This window comes from Carassius gibelio, chromosome B6 (genome assembly GCF_023724105.1).
Source record: "Carassius gibelio isolate Cgi1373 ecotype wild population from Czech Republic chromosome B6, carGib1.2-hapl.c, whole genome shotgun sequence".
Lineage (NCBI taxonomy): Eukaryota > Metazoa > Chordata > Actinopteri > Cypriniformes > Cyprinidae > Carassius > Carassius gibelio.
In genome coordinates this window covers 17204095-17228701 of record NC_068401.1, presented here as the reverse complement: position 1 = coordinate 17228701, position 24607 = coordinate 17204095, and the positions used below count along the sequence as shown (strand labels likewise).

General features: G+C 39.1%; 1 protein-coding gene across 1 annotated transcript in view; it reads right to left on the bottom strand.

The window, feature by feature from the left end:
* usp43a (ubiquitin specific peptidase 43a) overlaps positions 1–24607 on the bottom strand; it is a 135770-nt gene that overhangs the window by 17815 nt on the left and 93348 nt on the right. Inside the window, exons 7-11 of the mRNA XM_052558337.1 lie at positions 11598–11760; positions 7816–7924; positions 5318–5418; positions 924–1001; positions 662–791 (exon numbers count right to left, since the gene is read on the bottom strand). Coding sequence (XP_052414297.1) covers positions 662–791; positions 924–1001; positions 5318–5418; positions 7816–7924; positions 11598–11760 — 581 coding nt within the window. The remainder of the gene's footprint in view (positions 1–661; positions 792–923; positions 1002–5317; positions 5419–7815; positions 7925–11597; positions 11761–24607) is intronic.

Below are 24607 nucleotides of genomic sequence, written 5' to 3'. Positions count from 1 at the left end.
GTGCATAGTTTCTCAGGTAGCTTTGCAAGAAGGCTTCTTCAAAAATCTTGGAGACGTTGCCACAGTCTCAGTCCTTTTTTTACTGATTCTTCAGAGATATATTATATATATATTATATATATATTTCCTAATATCTCTATATAGTTACACACATTCACATTCATATTTATCCAGTCTTTACAGGATAAACGACGCTACAGAGCACTGAGCACTAGAACGACCAGACACAGGACCAGTTTCTTCCCTCAGGCAATCCATCTTATGAACAGCTGATAATAACGGCGAACACACTACACTTTATATTTATATACACATACACTTTATTTATCTAACACACATACTTAGTATACACTTAAATTTTGCACATAATACACATGTACATACATAACTGCATTTTGTAATATACCTGCCTACAATTGTCATTTGTATATTGTCATTCACTATCTACATTTTTGTATTTTTATTCTTTTATTATGTGTTTTATGTTCTGTCGCTGTCATTCTGTTGTACTGCGGAGCTTCTGTCACAAAAACAAATTCCTTGTATGTGTAAACATACCTGGCAATAAAGCTCATTCTGATTCTGATTCTGATTCTGATTTAAAAGTAACAAGAAAGAAATCAGTATAAAAGAGAGAAAGTGTGCCTGGAGGAGAGAGTACCTGCTCCTCTTTGGTGTAGAGCTGAAAACATTCATCCAGTGTGCAACTGTGCTGCTGTACATGATTCTGCTGCTGCATTCTTACACTCTCTGCATCCTCAATAACTTCCTCTTGAATGTTACCAAAGAGACTGAAACAGATATGAATCACACATAAAATTACGTTTTAATCATATTATTGAAAAGACTCGTACTAATACTGGACACTATATGTTTGCTTTAAATTAGAATAATAATATTTTATGAAGCTGTTTGTATCTTACCATTCTTTGATTCTGTTCTCCCATTCAATCACAAGCCTCACATGCAGAGGACCACCAGGACCACATAATTTCAGGGCCCTGTGAGAGAAAAACATGATTCATATTGTAAGTGATGTATTCAGACACTAGGGGGCAGACTATAATCAGTTTTGTGAAGTTCATAGTCAATACCGTCTCAGACATTTAAGTAACATATTTTTTTTTATTAGAATTTAATTAAAAGTTTTCTTGGCCAATGATTGTGCAGTAAAGGAGGGTAGGGTAAGGAAATAACTGAGACAAGAGGTATGACATGCAACTGGTTCATTACCAAACTCAATATCACAAATATGTCACACCACTGTGATATAGCTCTATTGTAATTTCATTTTCTAGAACATGTACTTCCATTTGTTTCATCATTACATAAGACAGAATTATGATGAAAAGATAGAGGCATAGAAAAAAGGCAAAAAAAAAAAAAAAAAAGTGTCAGACCACTGACCACTTACTTTATCTTCCAAAATGGCAAGTCCAAAATTAGCTTTTTATTACTCATGTTAATTACCACTTGGATTCATCTGCAGGTCTCACTATCATTACAGGTTCTCAGACTGAGAAAATAAATCAATCAAAAATGGCCTATGGACATAAATGACAATGATCACCTGGCTAAACCACAAAAAAAGAGTGAAACACACAGCGTTCAGGCCCTCACTGTTCACCCTGTGCAATTCTGGAAATAATCGATCAAATATGACAGAGGGAAAAGCTGCGGCAAAAAAGGAGTGCAGGGTAATTTGAAGCTGTGACTGCAGCATGGCTGAGTTTTTCTGAGAGCTAGGCTAAAGCCAGATTAATTCTGACACGCAGTCCGTCTGCGTTAATTGCGATTGTTTCTGAGAGGATTTAAATGCAGGGAACAATAATTCAGAAGCGTGAGGGGAATTCACTTGAATTCATCAGCTCTGGTCTATCGGAAAGAAAGCTCTCCCACACACACACACAAGGGTTTTCTTATCTCACAGCAAACTACTTATCTTGTCTTTCATTGAACAATTTACCTTATCTCAACCTGAACTTCAGGGAGCCAAAACATACACACACACACACACACTCGACTTTGTTTCAGGAGTTACACTAACTTTGCATGCTTTTTCTCTATTCTCTGTACTTGTTGTACATGTACTTGTATCTATTGGATGATAAATGTTTGTGGCAACCATATGCTTCCTGTCGTTACTTGGAAAATGTAACAATCTTGCTTGTGAAACCTCTAGATGAATGTACACATCTTCAGCAATGGCTGACAAACTTAATTACTTGCACAGTTAAACTGCTAGCTTTCAGAACACAAGAGCAGCGGCTTGCATCAGAGAACAGCAGGTAACCCCATGAGAAATGGAATGTCTCTGCTATCATCTGAACATCATAATTACAAATAAACAACCTTTTTATACAGTGACAGACTTGGATGAGAGTGCAAAAGTGAGGTGCTCAGACACCTCGGCAACATCAATTTTTCTCATATCTGCACCAAACAAAAAAGCACAGTGCTAGTATCCTGGAATAGTGATCCTATAAGATGGTGATACCATGGTATTGTTTATATGGATCATCGCTTATTGCTTACAAATGTTATTAAACTTTTCAATTTAAATTTTTAAAAATCTACAAATGATGTTGCTGAATTTTTTTTTGTTAATGTACTTTTGAATGCTAACAAATGTCATTAAACTTCAATTCACATAAAATTTGCTTAATTAGTCATTTTACGCACTTCACAAACTATTCACGTTAAGATACTATTTATTAACTCATAACTCATAATCAGATCATGGAACTCCTTAGTTTATGATTTCATACATAACCTGCTCTAAGGGTCCATTCCATTTTACTGATTTAAAAACGTTAAACTTTAAACCAGAACACATTCACAAATAAAAACATCATAATTCTGTTATATTCACTTCAGAGGGAGGAAAACAGCCCAGAATAGAAGGCAGAGAAGCGAATGAGGCTGCCGTCACGACTGTGGAACTGAGTTTTAAGCTCTTTAAATTGAGAAATGGATCATTGGCTTTTTGAGACTGTGTGTTACACCTACAGCACTGAGAGGATGAGCTCTTCATGCTTTGGCTTGTTGGGTTTGTCTCTTTAGAGCCTCACAAACATGATGCAGAGGAGAGGATAAAATTAGTGCAAACTAGGTTAAAATACCTTGATGTGGGTGTTTGGAGACCAATTAAAAAGTTTAAAGCAGCTGGAGATATTAACTTTAGCGCCACTGAAGAGCATTTAGGGGGTACAGACAAAATTCTGTATCAAGGAATTTCTAGACATACACTACAGTTCAGAAGTTTGGGGTCAGTTTTTTATTTTTTTATTTTTAAAGAAACTTTCATTTAGAAAGGATTGAAAACTAAATAAATGTTGCTTTTTTTTACTTTCTATATATCAAAGAATCCTGAAATAAAAGTTTCCACAAAAATATTAAGTAGCACAATTTTTCCAACTTTGATAATAATACAAAATGTTACTTGAGCACCAAACCAGCATAGGCCTATAAGAATGATTTCTGAAGGATCATGTGACACTGAAGACTGGAGTAATGGCTTCTGACAATTCAGCTTTGTCATCAGTGGTATAAATTACATTAAGAAATATATTAAAATACAAAACATTTATTCTAAATTATAATATTTTACAATTGTACTTTTTTACTGTGTTGTTGATCAAATAAGCGCAACCACTGAAGGGTTAGTTCAACCAAAAACTGAAATTAGCCTGTGTTTCACTCACCCTCAAGCTATCCTAGGTGTATAAGGCTTTCTTATTTCAGACGAATCCAATCGGAGTTATATTAAAATTGTCCTTGCTCTTCTTAGCTCTATCATTAGGGGCTTTCGCACCACAGGAACCTTTTCACCTTTCAGTACCAGAGCTAATTGTGGAACTACTGTACCCAATTTTTGGTACTTTCGCACCGTCGGACCTGGGTGTGATTTTTTTTGTTCCGGACTGCCTTTTTCGAGTCACTGCATCCAGTCACCACCCCGAGCACCACCTACCCTCCCAATCTCCTTTTTGCAAACCCCAGACAACTCTCACTATACTCTCACTCAAAGTATGGATGCTCTGACTAGATTGTTACTCAGAGGTGGATCACATCTAACGTGTATAGTAAAGACAAACTCACCATGTCTAACTAGTGATGATGAATATGTATACTTTTCAATTTCAGCAGGCAACTATTTTTATAGCTACATTATTGTTGCAGCCACAATTAATCACAACAATGTATTTACAATTATAAATGATCACAGCCTATATAAATTGTCAGTTTGTTATTTTACGCACATGCACACAGACATTTTTTCGTTCACGGCATAGTCGTGAGATGGAATTAACATATGGCAAGAAATCTGTAGACTCACCCATAACAACAAAAGACAATACTTTACTGAACCTTTTCTAATAAGTGTGCGCTGCAAACACATGCATTTTTGAAGATAATTTCTGTCCAGTCTGCTCATTTTATCGCTTTTAACCACAGCTTTTTTGTCTGGCAGTGGCAGCACATATGCAATCAAATTTCTATTAGGATATCTAATAGGATATCACCCTGTTTTTGAAAGGCCAAACAAAGTAGTTTCGCTTTCACAGTAAAAGACACAGCATCTATACGACATGGCAGCATGGCGTGAACATTTGGAGGCAATATGCAAATCTTCCCACATAGTGACATAGAGATGTGGGCGCGTGTTAGAATGAGCCACTTTAGGGAGGTGTGGATAAGACTTTGAAATATGCTAGTCTCACAAGTTCGCTTTAAGGAAGCAAAGTTCCCTTACTTAAGCAAAGAAAAACCAGTCTCCCCTTGGCTTATATTAAAATCCTCCGACATTTTTTCTTTACAAATACTAATTTTGTGCTTTTAATTCATGGTCTGAGTTTGTTTTTTTTCTCTCTTCGCATTCGTCACTAATTATGCAATCCTGATGTCCTACGTCATTCATATGACTGATAGCGGAAGTGATAGTGTTTATTACGTTTGAAATATGGGTATTTTCTCTACAGGAAGCCTTCATTCAACCCCGGAGCCATGTGAGGCATGTTTTATTATGGATTTGCACGCCTTATTTAATGTGTTTTGGATTGTCAAACAGAAACACTCGCCCACTACAATGATAGAGGTTAGAAGAGCCAGGACAATTTTTATCGTAAATCCGACTGGATTCATCTGAAAGAAGAAAGTCATAAATACCTAAGATGGTTTGAGGGTGAGTAAAACATAGGCTAATTTTAATTTTTTGGTGAACTAACCATTTAAATAACTGTACATCTCCCAAACCTTCGAACGGTAGTGCATATTTAGTGATCTTTTTTTTTTCGGCTGGGTTATGTGGGCTCACCTGTCCACGGTTGGGTGGCACAGAGGTCTGCTGTCATGGGGAGACAGGTAACTGCAGGAAGCTGACCCACCCACCACACGAATCCTAAACAGTTCAGTAGTCTGTAGAAGGCAAAATAAAACTACTCATCAAAAATTTAACATCAAATTATTGATTCAACTCACATGTAGTTTTATTTAACTAAAAGTTATTGAATGAATATGAATATAATATATGAATAAGAACGGCATGAAGATTCTTTAAAAACGTAAAAAAAAAAAAAAAAAATTGATCCATAAAAATAACAGGATTCATGTTTGAAATGAAGGGTGTGAACAGTGGTTCCAGAAAGTTTGTGAACTCTTAAAATCTGTTTTTCTAGATACATTTGACCAACATTACTATACAAAGGTTTAGGGTCAATCATTTTTTTTTTCTTTCTTTAATGTAATACCTTTATTCATCAAGAATGCATTAAATTAATCAAAAGTGACAGTAAACACTTTTATATTGTTACAAAAATACCATTTCAACGGATCATGAAAAGACATATTAAGCAATAGCTGTTTTCACAATTGTCAATAATAAGAAATGTTAGTCGAGCACTAAATTTGCATTTTAGAAAGAATTTTGAATAATCATTTGACAATGACTGAAGTAATGGAGGACCCTTTTTCTGTTGAGCTTCAGTTCAAGGACTGAAATACCCTGTAGAAAACATGGGGGTCATCGTTCCATCAGTGATGCCAAGCCTAGTACAGAGACAGTAAATCAGCTTCAAACAATAATAGTGCAACCAACATGCTTTATATTTGGGATGAAGCTCATATTATTGAGTGCACTGTTTGGTTTCCCCCAAATGTAATGCTTCTCATTTAAACCAAAGCCTATTTTTAAACCTCATCTGTCCACAAGACATTGTTCTAGTAGTCTTCTGGCTCACCCACGTGGTCCTTGGCAAACTTTAGATGAGTAGCAATATTCTTCTTTCTCATTGCCAGAGCTGGGTATATTAACCATTGAACCTTTTCCAGCCTGGGATGCATCAACAATGATTTTCTGGATGTCCACAAAAATGTCTATGACCAAGAAATGTTTATTTGTGTTGATCAATGTTTATATGTGAATAAGAGCCTGAATTAAATATGTTTGCCATATAACACAACCAAGCCTCTTTAGAAGATTAACTGAACAGCTTGATTCATATGTATCACTTTTATTATCTCTTAATCAACTTTCTGTGGAATGTACTTTCAATGGAGGGACAGAAACCTCTCAGGTTTAATTAAAAGTAACTTAATTTGTGTTTCAAAGATGAACGAAAGAATATAAAGCAACATGAGAATATCTTAATGACAGAATTATGATTTTTGGGTGAACTAACCCTTTAACCTTCAGGTTTATGTTTGAATAGACCAGGGCCTGCTAAACACAATTTTTACCCCCCCCCCCCCTTTATTATATGTTAATAAACATGTATACTTAAATTTTTGACAACTGACAACTTTTTCACATGAGTGAAAACATTTCAGTATCTTGATTCATAAAATTTCTAGCACAACTGAAAATAATGATATCAGTTTCCCGATAAGATCACATTCTTTGCATTAACAAAGTTATTGCATTAAGAGTTTTGAAAAGGCATTTGTTTAATTCTTTCTCTGGGAATGACAGCTGCATGAGTTATATAGTGGAACCGAGGAAGAGAGGAACATCAGGCTGTAAAGATGCAATTAAAGCAGAAATAGAGCAAAATGGAGCTGTACTCAAGCGTATAGAGTGATAAATTAAAGATTTAATGGGAACCAATGAACAGATGAAAACGGCAGCAGTCTTTTGTTTGAGAAGGTGAGTTTATATTGGTACTTTAATTTATTACAGAGTGAAGACATTACAACAATACAACTCTGCTCTCTGCAGTACTGGCCAATCTGTTGTACTGAACCAATTAGGAGACATTGTAAGATCTCTTGTGTCTTTCTCTCTCATTAATTTTCTAAAACACATTTAGTTTGTTGTGCAGCGAAAGGCTCCTATACAATCCATCAGGTTTCATACTGAAAGTAAAAATAAGTTGACTTAGCCAATTTTAAAGTTAAACTAATCTCTCTTTTTGGGAAAACGGATACATTTACACTAAATAGTGACATACATTCCTGTACATTTGAACTTACAGCATGTTTTTCAGCATGTATCTAAATGAAAATGACTGATAATAAGCACATTTGTTCATATTCAGTCAGTAACTCCAACAAGTGTGTATTTAATAAGAGTGAAAAATAATCTATACCGTCTCTCTTTCTCTTCATCTTCATCGCCTTTTGAACTCATGAGTCTCTATGATTATCCTTCTCACATGTGCATATTTAAGCTTGCAGGGAGAGAGGTGTCATAATTACTGAGGGGCTTCTGTCATAATATAGAGATTTGGTATCCTATAATTAATTTAACTCTAACCACAGCATATGCGGCTAACACCGAAATCTGAGAGTAGTAATTTATGTTCAGCTCACACTCACCTTCATGATTGTATTTTTCTGAAATAAGTAAAGCTTATTGCAGACACTCTGTTGCAGATGATCCCAAGACAGAGTCCTTTCTACTCTCATCAGGATTGGAGGCCCAAACCTGGAGAGAAAAAGAGAACATCAAAATGAGTGACAGCATGATTCCTTTCATCCATCCATCTGGACTAAGATTATCTAACCATTTGATGCATATTTAAAAATATATATATATGTAAATGTATTAGGGGTTGCACGACTACTGATTTCTGCTAGTTGATTTCTTATTTAAAAAATACTTGAGTTGTTCAACTACTCATGGTTCATGCTACTGTAAATGAAAAGACATTAAATAGTTCTTATCAATAAATGCTTATTAATTCATAGCATAATGTCAACAGTTAGGTACGTAAATTGTCAAAACTTTATAATTATGACTTTGCCTAGTTAGTGACTTGGACTCAAGTCTCATTTTTATAGGCTAGTGCCTCTTATCACTCACTATATGATTTGCCTTATTTAACACTCTCTCTTTGTATATATTTTCAATACTTGGTAACATAGTCTCTAACAATGTTTTTGCCAATGTTAACTCACCACTTTTCTTAATCATGCAAGACTACTGCACCACACAAATAAATATGATTTCCCAAGCACTCTGCAAAATAGTTTCCCAGAAATCAGATATTACAGTAAGACCTCCCTGACAACATTGGTTGAATTAGAAGTACACACATCAGAATACTCAGGCAAACAGTGCAATGTTTTGAAAGTGCGAAAATTTAAACCTGGTACAGCTCTTATAACTTTTGTTGCAAATGTTGAATCCGTGAGACAACTTCCCATATCAAATGTGGGCCAGAGGCTGCATGGATCTGCCATTAAGGTGCAGTAAACAAACACTTTCTTTCTCATTCACTCCCTTTTCTTTAGGCCCTAAAATGTCATCTTGACATTTGTAAGTGTTTCAGGGGAATACCCGTCATCTGTTTCCACCCGTAGCTCTGTGGCCATGGCTGAGGGAGCGAGAATGTGTGCAGTTCTGATTGACAGCTGGAGGATAGTGATGAAGACTGTGCCAGATGTAGCACTCCCTAGAGTCCAGGCAATCAGTGCAGCTGTAGGTGGAGCATGCAAGATGATCTTTGCAATTTACTTACTTGGATTACTGATTCTGACAGAGCTGACTTATCTGAGTTGTATTAATTAATTTCTCTGTGCATCTTGATCTGGCTCTTGTAACTACAGCAAAGCACTGAATGCTGCAACATTACATCAATTAGCTTTTTTGTAACTGGTGAATGAATGGGGGGGGGGGTGAATGTACAGTTTCCTTTCAGTCGGTCACTATCGAAGCTACGTCGGTGACTGACAAAAATGGGATATTGCTACGATAGACTAATCTACTTCTAGTGTAAACTAAACGAGCCAATTACTGAATCCGGCTGCCACTGATTACAGTGTGAGTATAAGAAGGCAGCAGGTGCAATGCATACCAGCTTTTTGCTTAGGAGCCAAGCGTTAGTATCGTTCTGCTCAACGGTGTCTGCTGTGAACTATGACCTCAGCATGCTCTCGGAAGCTTTGTGTGTTGGCGAGACGGTGCTTCAGCTGTGGTCATTCATGTGTCGAGTGGATTGCGCACATCAGGCTGTACTATCCCCTGTAGTGTTGCAAGCGGCCAATTCCCCTGTGCTCCTCAGAACTAAAAGAGCATTTCCTAAAGTGCAAATTTCACTAAAAGAGCTTCACGGGTGCGTCTTTGTAAAGATGACGGATCATCCTTATAAGGATGCTATTTCACCCGTGCGTTTCTGGGTGTGGTCGTTAACTGGCAATGGTTGATGGTCAAGATTGCTGCCTCACGTGTCTGGGCGTCGAGCACGCTGAGGTGTATTACACTTCGGCAAGAGAACCGTCTACGAGACACCCTTACGCCTTGAAGTGGAACCTGTTCATCGAGTGGTGTTCATCGAGTGGTGTTCTTCTCGCCGAGAAGACCCCCGAAGATGCCCAATTGCGGTCGTGCTTTTCTTTTCTGCAGCATGGGCTTGAGCGAAGGCTGTCTCCCTCCACCCTCAAAGTCCAGGTTGCCGCTATTGCTGTGTACCATGACCCCGTGAATGGGAAGTCTTTGGGTAAGCATGACCTCATCATCAGGTTCCTTAGAGGGGCCAGGAGGTTAAATCCTTCCCGTACCGCCTCTATACACTCTCAGGACCTGACTCTAGTACTTAAATCACTACAGCAGTTGAGCTGAAGTTTCTTTAATTGAAAACTCTGCTCCTGCTTGCACTGGCCTCCATCAAAAGGGTAGGGGACTTGCATGCATTTCGGTCAACGATTTATACCTAGAGTTTGGGCTGGCTGACTCCCTGGTGCTGTACCACCTCTGAGCTGCCGGGTCTCCTGCTTGGCTGCTCAGCGAAAACCTGGTATGCATTGCACCTGCTGCCTATTTATACTCACGCTGTAATTAGCGGCAGCTGAATGCAATAATTGCATGTCAATGTTCATAGGCTCGTTTTGTTTACACTCTAAGTAGACTGGTCTATCGAAGCGAAATCCCATTTTCGTCTGTCGCTGACGTGGCATTTCTGTTCCCTCCTTCAGGGAACGATGGTTACTATACTTAACCAAGACGTGTTCTCAATACCACGACTGAGGTACTCTTGAGCAAGGCACCGAACCCCCAATTACTCCCCGGACACCGCAGCATAAATGGCTGCCCACTGCTCTGGGTGTGTGTTCACTGCTGTGTGAGTGCACTTTGGATGGGTTAAATGTAGAGCACGAATTCCGAGTATGGGTCACCATACTTGACTGTACTCACTTTTTACTGCATTTATTATGTATATTCTTAAATGGGTAAAACAAACCATTCAAAATCTAAATATATCCCTACACATATAACGCATAAAATATAAAGCTAAATCATTCATTTTATTATATACAGTATTTAGCTGCCGTTCAAGTTTTGGGGTCAGCAAAGTTTTGTTGTGTTTTTGAATAAATCTTATGCTTACCAAGGCTGCATTTATTTGATGTAAAAAGTACAGTTGTGAAATATTATTCCAATTTAAATTAACTGTTTTCTACAGCCCTCAAAGTCACATGATTCATTAGACATCTGCTGGTTTGGAACTTGAAAAACATTTCTGATTATTTTCACAGTTGTGCTGCTTAATACATTTTATGTTAACCTTGACACATTGTTTGATTACATTTCTTTTTTAAAGAATATTATTAATTTGAAAAAGTACTGCTTCTAATATATCAGATGGTCATCTTTAATCAATTTCAGGCATCCTCTCTGGATAAAAGTATTAATTTGAAAAAGATGTTAAGTACACTTTGGCTAAAGTAAAGAAGTTATCTACACCTCCTTCATTAAAATAAGGTGAAATATAATGGCATAAGTGTATGAATGTTTATCAGTAGTATAATACTATTGTTTTAACTGCCTACAAACAGAATCTTAAATCATACTGATTCAGCATTTGCAGCAAAAGTTTCAATCTGTGAGGGTGTTTTAAAGGAGAATAGAGTAATTTTTGTAATGTAAGCATCATAAAATAAATTAACAGGGTCCATAACACAATATCTTACAGGCAACATAAAAATTACCACTGAATTTTAAACAGCATGTAAAGAATTCACTGCTCTGGCTTCTGTCCCTAAAAGTGTTCTTCTGAACATTTCTCTAAATCTCTGGTAAACAATTTGGTGTTCAGTTGGCAAAAAGGTTAGGAAAAACTGACCTGTAACATTTGTTTGAAATGTAGTGCTTTGGTTACCTTGTAACTTGTTGGCCAGACCCAGCAACATTGCAGATTAACAGGAGGATCTTTGAAGAACCTCCCTGATTCAAGAATTCTGATGATAACGTCCCTGAGGGTGGTAAACTGTGACCTTCAGGCTCTGCAATGTATGGCGAGGAAGGGAGGGAGTGATGGAACCCTACAATGGATGGAAAGAAATAATAATTTTATTAAACTAGTAACTAGAATTTTATACATAGTTTTTCAAGTCGCTAAAACTTAAAACTTGATAAGATAAAAATGAAGTTAATTTATATTTCATACATTTGCAGTAAGGTAATTCTGTAACATTAACATTTTTAAATGTACTGTACTCCACTCTGCATCATGCCTAGCAATGTTCCTTAGCTGTTCTAAAATCACTGTAAAGTGCAGCTTCTTGGAGTAGGCTCTTGGTGATTTCAGTATTTCATTTCTGAATGCCATTTTTGCATTGGTCTGAATGGAGAGCGGAGGGAAAATTGTGACTTAAAAGTACACAATGTTCTCTGACTTCAGAAGATCAATCTTGTTTTCCATATGTTGTATCTAGTGTATCAGGATAAGTAGACACTAAGTAGTATTTGAAACATGTAGACTATAATTTCATATATTACTGCTCCATCATTCTAACTTCCCTTTGGTTTCCTTGATGACTGCTGGCATGCTATGATATTTCACTTCAATTAGAAGTGGACGTTTGATACCACAGTGTGATTCAAAACTAATACTGCAGGACGTCAACATACACAATCCTTTTGAACTTCAACAAACTCTATTGATGTCACTTTTATGCTACTTTTTCTACATCATAATTTTTAAATCGGAGGACCAATGTATATTTTATGGCAAACTTTTGGTGTAAATTTTAAAGAAAAATTGCAAATACAATTCCTATATTTCTCATGGGGACATAATCTATTTTTAATATTTATCCAAAATCATTTTTTTTTTTTTTTTACAGAAGTCAACATTAGAAACAATTACCATTCAAACAGGACTTCTGGCTGACATTATACATATAAACATGTCAAAATAGGTTGCTATTTACACATTTAATAACAATTAAATCACCAAGGCTGCATTTATTTGTTTAAAAATACAGTAGTATTGTGAAAAGTAGTTTTCTAATTTAATTTATTATTTTAATGGCAAAACTCTATTTTCAGCAGCCATTACTAATCTTCAGTCTCACATGATCTTTCAGAAATCATTATAATGTGCTAACTTTGTATTTCTTATCAATATCAATTTTAAAAATGTGCTGCAAAATATTTTTGCACATGAAATACAAAAGAACAGTATTTATTTAAAAAATAATTTTTTTGTTAGTGTCTTTGCTTTAAGTTTTTATTCATTTAGTGTATCCTTGCTGAATTAAAAAAAATATATATATATACATATATATATTATTAATAAAAATCTGTTTCCAATCCTTTGGACGATAGTGAATATTTAGGTTCTTTATAAAAAACTAAATAACACGAAAAACTCTATGCTTCCAGACTGTTCCTATATTAGATTCTACATTCAGTATGAATACTGTTACATAGCCTGATGATTACTGTATGAAAGACACCATCAAAATAACTATTTCTGGATAAATATTGGTTTTCTTTAGCAATCCAATGAAATATCATGTTTCAAGTGGTAGGATGGAAGTGGTTTCTCTCTCACTCTCTGATTCGCTCTCTATCACACACTCACAGCAGGCTTCACTCGACAGAGTCTCAATTGAGGGCCAGCTGGAGCAGATTGAAGAGGGGAACTGTGAGCTTGTGAGAGCCTTAATTAAACTTGGCCCTCACTGACACACACATGCAAACACGCACATTTCACACTTTTACACAAACACTAAGACCAGCCCACAGCTTGAATGTCTTTGTGGAAAAATGCAGTTCTTTTGAATATGGACAGAATTCCATTTTATTTTAAAGTTAGGTACTTGATTCTAATGTAGGTAGAGGAGCATGAGTTTGCAGAGGTGTTGTTCAAGCATTCAAAATGTTTGTAAAAACCTGCATATAGAGATAAGTTCACCAGAAGGTTCAGTTTTAATATTACGATTCTATATTATGAAGTACGTAAATTAATGAATGAATGCATTTATTAGAGTTGGGGTACTCAAATTTGGACTTGGACTTGAGTTCAATTATGAATTAACAATTACTTGTCACACACTTGTGATACACTTGTCTTGGAATTATATTTTGGACATTTTGACAGAGCATCGTCAAGACTCTGTCATGTGTAACAAGAGCATAAAAATATAATGATAATTGAAAATAAAGTATGTTTCCTGCCTTCTCAGCTCCAGACTGGACTCCAGCAGTAATGTTAGGTTTATATGGAAAATACAAATTCCCAACTTTAGCACCACACATCTGCACTGCATGGAAAATACCATGTTTATCGAAGTCAGCGATAATTGATTTTGCTTATGAAAATCACAAGGAATTTATTTACAAGACATCCAGAAAAAAAGAAGCACTCTGCGGATTGCAAATTTTGTAAAACAACAATAACCGAAGTGTCGGGGACAACTTCAAATTTCCATCGACATGACAAGAGAGAATACAGAAATTTACATTAATGTAACCTTTAAATACCAACTTAAATCCAATAGCCTAACATTACTTAGGGTGGGATATGACATTATAAAGTCAACACTATACGTATATATTAGGGCTTGCATAGACTAGTCGAGTAGTCAAGTTATTGACTACTTCAACCACTAGTTGGCGCTGTTGGAAACAATCGACTACTGGAGTATAATAAACCGGTCTGTTTTCTGTCCTTATTTTCCGTCACCCAGTTTCCTCGCATTCCCCTGTGATTTCTACTTCTAGTTTCTTGTTTCATGTTTGTTTTGTTCCTGACTGATTTCATAGTTTTGACCCCCTGCTTGTTTGGATTCTGATTTTTGGATTACCCAATAAACACACTGCTCTTGGATCTCTCATCTCCTGTGTCCGCTCGTTACAGAAGGACTCCATCTGATCAGATCCAGCGGTGTGGGATTTTGTGTCCATTCCCCAGCCAGCATGGAGGAGCGGAGGAGAAGATTCCTTAAATTAACCACCCTCCATCAAAGGGGGAATGAGGTGGGTGGTGTGGCATAAGAGTTTTGGACCTTGGCGATGGGGTTGGGATATAATAATGCAGCCATGAAATACTTTTTTAATGTATTTTTGGACAATCCTGTGCCAGAGAGTGAAATGAATGAGCTGGAGGTCTTTGATTTTTGGGGGTTCATACTGTACCTGCAACATCGCTCTCAGGGTCACTGTCTCTCCAGGTGGCATGGCCGACTCTAGACCGGGGTCTACAGACAGGAGGACCGCCAGCCCAGCGTCACTGCGCAATGTGGTCGCCAGCCCAGCACCACTGCACAATATGGCCACCAGCCCAGCGCCACAGCATAAGATGGTCGCCAGCCCAGCGTCACTGCGCAAGATGGCCGCCTGCCCAGCACCACAGCACAAGTTGGCTGCTGGCCCAGCACCACTGCACAAGATGGCCGCTGGACCAGAGCCATGGCATAAGATGGCCACCGGCTCAGCGCCTCTGCACAAGATGACAGCCACAGGTGACCCTCTAGAGTCGAGTCAGGTTCCCGTTGACCCTCCAGAGTCAAGTCAGGTTCCCGTTGACCCTCCAGATTCGAGTCAGGTTCCCGTTGACCCTCCAGAGTCGAGTCAGGTTCCTGTTGACCCTCCAGAGTCGGGTCAGGTCACTGTTTACACTCCAGAGTCGGGTTAAGTCACCGTTTACACTCCAGAGTCAGGTCAAGTCACCGTTTATACTCCAGAGTCAGGTCAAGTCACCATTAACACTCATGAGAAAAGCACTACCACAGTTAGACCTCAGGAGTCAAGTCAAGTCACCGTTGATCTTCATGGGCAAAGTCAATTCACCATTAATCTTCATGGGCAAAGTCAAGTCACCAGTGTTCTTCATGGGCAAAATCAAGTCACCATTGATCTTCATGAGCAAAGTCAAGTCACCAATGATCTTCATAAGGCAAATTCAAGTCACCAATGATCTTCATGAGCAAAGTCAATTCACCGTTGGTCTTCATGAGCAGAGCCAAGTCACCTGTGATCTTTCTCAATACAGTCAAAACACCACGGATCTACCAGAGTCACTCCACGTCTCTATTGAACTACCAGAGTCTCTCCACGTCTCTGCTGAACTACCAGAGCCTCTCCACATTTCTGCTGAACTATTAGAGCTTCTCCACGTCTCTGCTGAACTACCAAAGCTTCTCCACGTCTCTGCTGAATTACCAGAGCTTCTCCACGTCTCTGCTGAACTACCAGAGCCTCTCCACATCTCTGCTGAACTTCCAGAGCCTTGTCACGTCTCAGCTGAACTCTCTGAGCGCTCGAATTATCCTGTCGTGGCAACAGAGGCCATCCAGGAACTCACCGCCTGCCCTGTCATGGCTATGGAGACCATCTTCCATCTCCTCAGGGCCACGGAGGCCACCCTTAACCTGTTCATGTTCTCTATTTCAGACTTGCCTAACCAGACTTGCTCTCCTGTGCCATCGATCCCACTGTGGTGGTCTTTGGTGCCGACCTGGTGGGCTCCTGTCCCGACCGCACGGCTGTGGTGGTCTTCTGCGCCCCCCTGGTTGGCTTCTGTCTCAACAGCACAGCTGTGGTGGTCTTCTGCGCTGCCCTGGTGGGCTTATGTCTCGACCGCACGGCTGTGGTGGTCTTCTGCGCCCCCCTGGTTGGCTTCTGTCTCAACAGCACAGCTGTGGTGGTCTTCTGCGCTGCCCTGGTGGGCTTATGTCTCGACCGCACGGCTGTGGTGGTTTTCTGCGCCCCGCTGGTGGGCTTCTGTCTCAACTGCACAGCTGTGGTGGTCTTTATTTCCTTTGAGTTCAACTTCAAGTTCACTGAATCTCGCGCTTCCTTCTGGCACGCACACCTGTTCGCAGTTCACTGAATCGCAGTTCACTGATTCTCGCGCTTCCTTCTGGCACGCACACCTGTTCGCAGTTCACTGAATTGCAGTTCACTGAATCTCGCGCTTCCTTCTGGCACGCACACCTGTTCGCAGTTCACTGAATCTCGCGCTTCCTTCTGGCAGGTGCCAGTTCGCAGTTCACTGAATCGCAGTTCACTGAATCTCGCGCTTCCTTCTGGAATGCGCACCTGTTCACAGTTCACTGAATCTCGCGCTTCCTTCTGGAACGCACACCTGTTCGCAGTTCACTGAATATGAACACCCCCCTCCCATCTACACGATTCATGTAGGTCACCTATTTTGGTTTCAATTCGCCGAAAGGTGAGGGATTTTCATGTATGAGCATAAATTCGGTATTTCACTATGGAATATAGACCACTCCCATATTGCAGATATGCTGTAGGAACAGATGCAACACATAAAGGAAGGATACAAATAAGTGATCATTGCCTTTAATGCTTGAGCAAAAAGCTTACACTTAATAATACAATTCAGTGAACACAATCACAAAGGTGTTTACTGAATTCTAAACATATGTGTGAATGACCTGAATGAAGTATATTACAAACCAGGCACTGCTCCCACTTCAAGCACTGAATGAGCCAGAGATTCTTTCAAATCCAAACTATAATATCTAACAAATGTGTGTGGTGATGCCCAACTTGGCTCAGAACAAATGTCTTAAATAGAAACTCCCTTGAACAGTGCCCAGGAAGCACCCATTCCTCTCGTAGAGTGGGCCTGAAGTACAGGTGGAGGTAGTAAATTAGCCTTCTGAGAGTAAAGCAAAATGCTCGGATTGCAGCGGTCATCTCCCTCGAGAGCTGATCCGTCGATGAGCTCGCCAGTTGCAGTTACACAAGTATCAGTTATCACAAGCATATTATGCCTGATATTATAATGAGGCGCTTTAATGAGGGGTGGAGCTCGTGCAGTTGGCTCTCGGGGGGGCTGATTGTGCTTTTCTCCCTGTTGAGTGCTCCACTCTTGCCAAGCAGGCTCCGAGGAGTGCATCCGTGCATGCAATTTTGCGGTTGCCCTGCTGCTGATGTATGGCAGCGACCGCGATCTCGAGAATTGCACATGATCTGGCGAACGGGTTGGAGACGGCTCGTCCTATCTCTACCCATGTTCCCTGTGTTTGATGTGAATTTTGCTACACCAGACCGTGTTTAGTCGTCTGGTTGTTGACTACATTTAATTCTGAGGAATAAAATGAAATATTTATCTGACTATAGGTGCGTTTACATGGACACTTTTTGCTTCCATTGGAATTAATTCATTCTGATTGACGAATCCGAACGTAGTGTTTACATGAACGGTAAATGAAATGATCAGATTGATGTGCGCGCTTACATGTCACAAGCTTCTGATCAGACTTACTCTTTTGACATGCGCACACTGCATGAATATACAGAGTTTCCCGCTGCTGTTAAAAAGCACACATTATATTGATCTATTTCGGGTCCTAATTAGGTGACGACCAGCACATGAACTGTTGTGCTGTTTAAATTTACTTTATCAAAAAAAAAAGTAGTAAAAGTGCCTCTTCCTGCACTCAAAACTAGTCGTATGTTGATGAGAGTCTTAAATGAGGACTGGTGGGACGTGGTCATGTTCTACTTCACATACACTGAGTGAAAGGGGAGATTTATAATAACAGGACACTTATTTATGACACTTTATTCACCAGGAAGAACACCTCGTTACGCATGTCATATGTCATTACGCTATTTATACATCACTGCGCATGCACAGTACTTTACAGTTTCGGTTTTCAATCTGATCAAGTGTTTACATGTCCTCTCGCTCGGATTACAAAAGGATAAACCACCCCTTACAATCCGATCGAAATTTTAGTTGGATCGAGCCGATTTAATCCGATTGATGTGTTTACATGTGACATTTTTATTCTGATTGTGCTTCTAGTCCTATTCCGAAATGATTAGAGGGGTCCATGGAAACGCAGCTTATGAGAAGTTAGATGTACAGGGGCTCTTGGGATGTAATTTCTCGAGTGAGAACAGGTGTTTACTACCCTGAGGTAGTCAGGGGCTGCTGGGCAGAGCAGTTCCAACCCTACCGTGTTCCAGCCCCTTGTGACGGGGGTGTCACTTTTTGTACTCAGCAGATGCTAGAGTCAGAGTGGCGCTCACAGGCCAAAGGCTTCTAGTGGAAAGCGGTTCTGCTGACCATCATTTTTGCTGGATAGCCTTCGTCATAAGGTCCTGACGCCTAAGACCTAGGACTTTTTGAGGGCCAGCTCCCTCTGGGGAAGATCTGTGTACACAGCATTACATGGCGCCCGTCTCTCCTCAGTGCCCTCAGGAGATCGATTTGACAACCATGCTGGTGTTTCAGGTTGCAGCGGTCTCCAGCGAGCGCTTCTCTCAGATACCGCCCAGAAACGTAGCAGTGCTAAGAGGTTTGCTACCTCTACGGAGGTCTCAAGAGCAGCTAGTACGGTCATCCTCTGCCACTCCGCTGCTTCAGGGCACCAAGCTAGTGGCTCTAGGCGAGACTGGTTCCCTTATGAGGTCACATGGAGGTGTGGGAGCCCCTGCCAAGTGTGCTTCATGGGGTCCTGCCCCGAGCAGGCTCTGGTCTAGTCTTCCTAGTAGACGCCATCGGTCTGAGGACCATAGTTTATAGGAGACTTCAGCTACGAGAGTCCTGATGCTGTGGCTCAGGGCCTCGGAAGGGCAGGCCCCTCTGGGGAAGAGCAGGGTACACCACATTACATGGTGCCGTCTCCGTCAACCCTGCCGGTGTTACAGGGCACAGCGGTCTTGCTACGGCGTGTGCTTCTCTCAGTTACAGCCCAAAAACATAGCAGTGTTAAGAGGGTCGCGACCTCCTGGGAGGTTTCCAGAGCAGCTAGTTCGGCCGTCTCCTTTGTGCCACTTTAGGGCACCTAGCTAAATGCTCTGATGATACCAGAGATCAGTCTTGAGAGGCTGATTCCCTTAGTAGACTATTTGGCAGTGTGATAACTACTGCCAAATATGTCTCAGTGGGTCCAGCACACTGTAGTGAGAGGCCACAGAATCCAGTTCTGGTGGGCCCCGAGCAGGATCTGGTAATGGAACAGAAGTAGACACTTGCAAAGCATTCTACGACGCAGCATCTCGTTCCCCCAGCTCCCCCATTTTCTGAATGTCAAGATGTGCACTACCCTTGATGGGCACATGCTGGGAAAAAGGTTTGTCCCAGTTTCTTTTCATCTCTGCCATACATGCCAGGACAGCTGGGATGAACTGTCTAACTGGTGCAAGATGTTATGCCACCTCTTGCCATCGTAGATTCTCTGCCCCTTTACCCATCTACTGAGAGTGCCTGTTGTTGGACAGTTTGGCAGCAGCTCTGCAGCAAACTTCCATTGAATCTACCTCCACAGCAGGGGAAGAGGGGAGGTCCCCACTCTGGTTACTTGGTGGACGTGTTGAGCTAGAAGGGAGGATGGCATCTTCTTCATCTTCTTCATCAACATCTAAAAAATAATTCCACATCATCATTGTCATCCTCTCCTGTCACACCCACAAGGGCATCACCAAAGAGGGGGCAGATCAGAAGTCTGAACATCCACAATATCACCCCAGGTACTAGGTTCTTGTGTCTGCTTAGCTGTCTCCTCGATGGGCTGAGACTGAGAGCAGAAGCATGGGTCCTGGTTTCCTGCTATTGCCACCTTCAGTCTCCTTTCACTTTCACAGATTTTAAAGGAAAACCAGAACAAATAGAGCAGCCCTCTGGGTTAGATACAGCAGCTTGAACAGGGATTTAGACCCTAAAAAAGCTATACAAAGAGGATGTGAATCCTTAGCCAAAATCCAAATACCCTGTCGTACTAGCTGTAGTCATAACTCTCTTGACCCTCTTTGTTAGGTAAACTCTCACCATGATGTGTAGGTTTACGTCCCACAGCAGTGGTATGCAGAGTTATTTTCTCCAAAATAAACTCCTCTTTCCCTGTATCCAATATAAAAATTAATCCTATTTGACTGTAAACAGGCTGTTCATTCCGGGGAATAGAAGAACTCGCCTTGATGTGGACTCGCCACTCGCCAAAAGAAAAAAATACCTAGCAAACAGCAATATAAGAGTTACTGCGTTTCCAATGTCACCAGCCGGCTTCGTCCATAAGTTGTTGAACAGTAAATCCAATAATGCATCAGTTGAGTACAGCTTACACAATCTTCATGGGAAAGAAAGCAAGAATGATGCAGCAGTGGGCTTCAGTGTATTATATACCAGGGAGGCGGGACTCTCTGATTGCTGCAGCGATTGGTCCATCAGTTTGACAGACGTGGTGTAATTGGTCTATCACGCCTGAGGTGTTCCCATAGTAAGATGCCAAACGGATGTTAGAAAGAAAACTCACTACATAACACAATACTTCAAAGAGAAAATATTTAACATTACTTTGTATGAGTCATGTGTTCCACTGTGGCTTTAAATGAACATTTCTTTCTCAATACATGTCAAGTAACTTGTACAGCACTTGTAACATAATGCTGATTCATTTTTGCTTTCTTACAAGCTTAACTTGTATTTAACCTGGACAAGTACTTTAATTACACCACACCATAGTAGATGCATGATGACAGAAAATATCTGAGGAAGATGATTACTGTAATAGGAACATTAGATATTAGTGATTTAATAAAGTGTTTAAAAAAGCAGCCCATGCAGAATGAATTCTTCACTGGTCTGGGAGAATCCAGAAATCACCAGGGAAATATACAAGAGCGTAACATACCATCAGAGAAGTGGAGTGTGTTTTTACTCAGTTACACATGACCTCAACAAACCTCTTTCAGCTTAAGTTTCAGAGAGATCCAGATGTAAGCTGATCTAAAAATTGTTGAAACAGATGACCCTCTAACCTCATCTGTCAATCAAATCTTCTCAAGGGAGGGCACTTTGTATATGTGCTGAAAAAAGGGCAAAGATATTGCACAGTACCTGCTAGACTGGGCCATCTAATTCACTGGGCCATCTAATTCATTAATACTGTCTGTTAGTCTGTTATTAACACCACCTCATATGCAAATTCATATTCATGTAAAGTACTGTCAAATTTGTATTTTTGCAGGCAAACTATGAGTTAATGTATAACTGACAGTAAAAAAGTTAATTCCCTGTCATAAATTATAAAATTTTACATGAAGGAGTTTTGTTGCATTATTACTATTATTTTGTTGCATGTCGTATGAATCTATTTTGTTGCGTTATTTTATTCTCATATGTGTTACCCCAACAGCTTTTTGTCTTCATATGACACATTATACATTTATGATGAATTTCTGGCAACCACAGCTGACAGTTATTTATTTTTATTTTTTTTTTTATTGTAAATTGTACTGAACACTTCTAGTTAAATCTGAACTGTAAATAAAAACTGAACAGAAAAAATTGAACCAATAATAATTACAATGTTAAAAAAAAGAGATATCTAATTTTACTTATATTTTATTTTATATATATATATATATATATATATATATATATATATATATATATATATATATATATATGCATTGCATTGGATTGGATTACATTGCATTAAAACTAACAGCTGACCTGCATTTGGCATGATTTATTTCAAAGCAATTTAAATAGCATTTAAGGTTAACATTTTTCAGTGCAAGCATTCCCTGGATATCAAACCTTGGTGTTGCTATAAACATGCTCTGCTCTTTGAACTACAAGAACAACATCTGTTGCCATTGTTTTATTGTAAGGCCAAAGGATGAGCTAAATGATTCTGAAAGTGAAAGTCGTGACATTTGCTAAGTATGGTAACCCATACTCAGAATCAGTCCTCTGCATTTAACCCATCTAAGTGCACACACACAGCAGTGAGAAGTGAACACACACCGAGAGTAGTGGGCAGCTATATATCCAGTGCCCAGGGACCAACTGGGGGTTCAGTGCCTTGCTCAAGGGCACTTCAGCCATGGGTATTGAGGATGGAAGTGAGCGCTGTTCATTCACCCACCCCTACCTACAACTCCTGCCAGCACCAAGACTCGAACCGGCGACCTTTCGTGTAACTAGTCCAAGTCTCTAACCATTAGGTCACAGCTGCCCCTGATGGTTAATAAGGTACCTCAATCACAGCAGTTTTAATCTTTGCATAAGCTAAATTATTATTTAATACTTTTAATTTAGGGGTATTACATCACATAAGATTGCTAATTATACATACAATATTGCAATTTGTAAAATATATTGAATCTGAGAGGAAGGTTCAACAGGTTCTTATTCAAATGTGCTGTTAAAAATACAGCCTTTTCAAAATAGTGCTTTATAAGCTGTGACATAATTGCAGAGTGACAGAAGACACCAACTCACATTTTAGTGCCGATCGGTAACTGTCACTAGTAATGAGGCAGAGAGTCTATAACAAACTGTCTCTGAAGCTTTCGCTGCTGTAGTAGCTATATGCCTATAAAACATGCCTTCAAGCAAAGTCAGCAAAAAGTTATTTATAATGCAATTTAAAGTTTCTTACAGCTAGATGAACACTCTTAATATACTACACATTGTAAAAAGAAATGAGGCCCAAGACAGAACTGGGCAGCACTTGTTTCCTGATGTAGACAAGCTGTAATTACCATCTAATGTAACTACAATTCGCTGGTGCCTATAACAATTGGAAAATAAAGCAACATGGGATAACCCATAGATTTAAATCATTCAGAAGTGAAATAAGTGAAAAATTAAAGTGAAAATTTCTAATAACAATAATATTTTGCAATAGGATCAGACCAATTGTTCTAGAAAGAGAGTTGGTCAGGAAAATGCTGTTTACATGCCTCAATACATCAATACAAATTGCTGCTTATTTCAAGATGGCCTTCAGCCAAGCCAAATAGATAGGAAGACAGTTTATCCTTTGATCCTTGGTTCTGCCCAAGGTTACTTGCTAACACGATTTTATGGCATTTTTCCTTGTAAGCATAGGCTTGGTCATTGAAGGTCCACCTCTAAAACCTCTTAAAACTCCAAATACATTTAAAAGAATTTACTTCAATTGAACTTACACATAGATCCATTCGTTATCATGTTTGTAGTAGAGTATTGCACCACAATTAAGTTTATTTGGATGAAAGAACACGGCATACAGATAAGAACAAGGACGGACACTCTAATTGCCAATCCATTTGTCTTTCTTTGCAGTAGTCCCAGTGTTGTTATTTTTCATCAGATGGAATATCAATTCCTAAATGTAACACAAGCACAAGTTCATTTTTCAATAACAACACCTTGGCAGACACCCAAACACAGTCTCATCTGATTAGAAATTGTCCAAGGGGAAATAAAATCACTGCAGTAGAAAAGGCCAAATCAGAGAGAATGTAGGCAACATTTGAGCATACAGTATATGAGCCTGTCTTTACACTTCTAATACAGTATTTTCAGTTGTAACCACATTTAAAATATATGCTGCACATGCTATTTCTTTATGTGATGAGCCATTAACAATGTTACCCTGATGCTACCTAACAACGACTGCATAAGTATAATCAGCAATAAAATTAAGATGGATAATATGCTAAGTGTTTAAATATAGTCATTAGCCAACTGCTGACAGCCAGATGAGTATGTACAAGTAAAGTGCTTTGAAAGAGCCAATTGACCCCTGTATAATAAGGTAATGTGAATTAATTTGCAGTATATGTACAGTCACATGCTTTTGTTTCTTGAGCAGCAAATCAGCATATTATAATTATTTTTCAAGGATCATGTGACGCTGAGTTGAGGAAATGGAGTTGTATAAATGTATAAAGTGGAAATTACATTTTAACTTTTGTTTAAATAGAAAACAGCTATTTTAAATAGTTAATATTTCAAATAGTTATTAAGAATAGTTATTAATTAATAATCAATATTTTAAAACCTTACTGTTTTTATTATTGATTAAATAAATGCAGTCTCGATGAACATTAGACTTATTTTAAAAACATTAAAATTTAAATTATTCCAATTATTATCTTTTGACAAATGTGTGTGTTTTAATA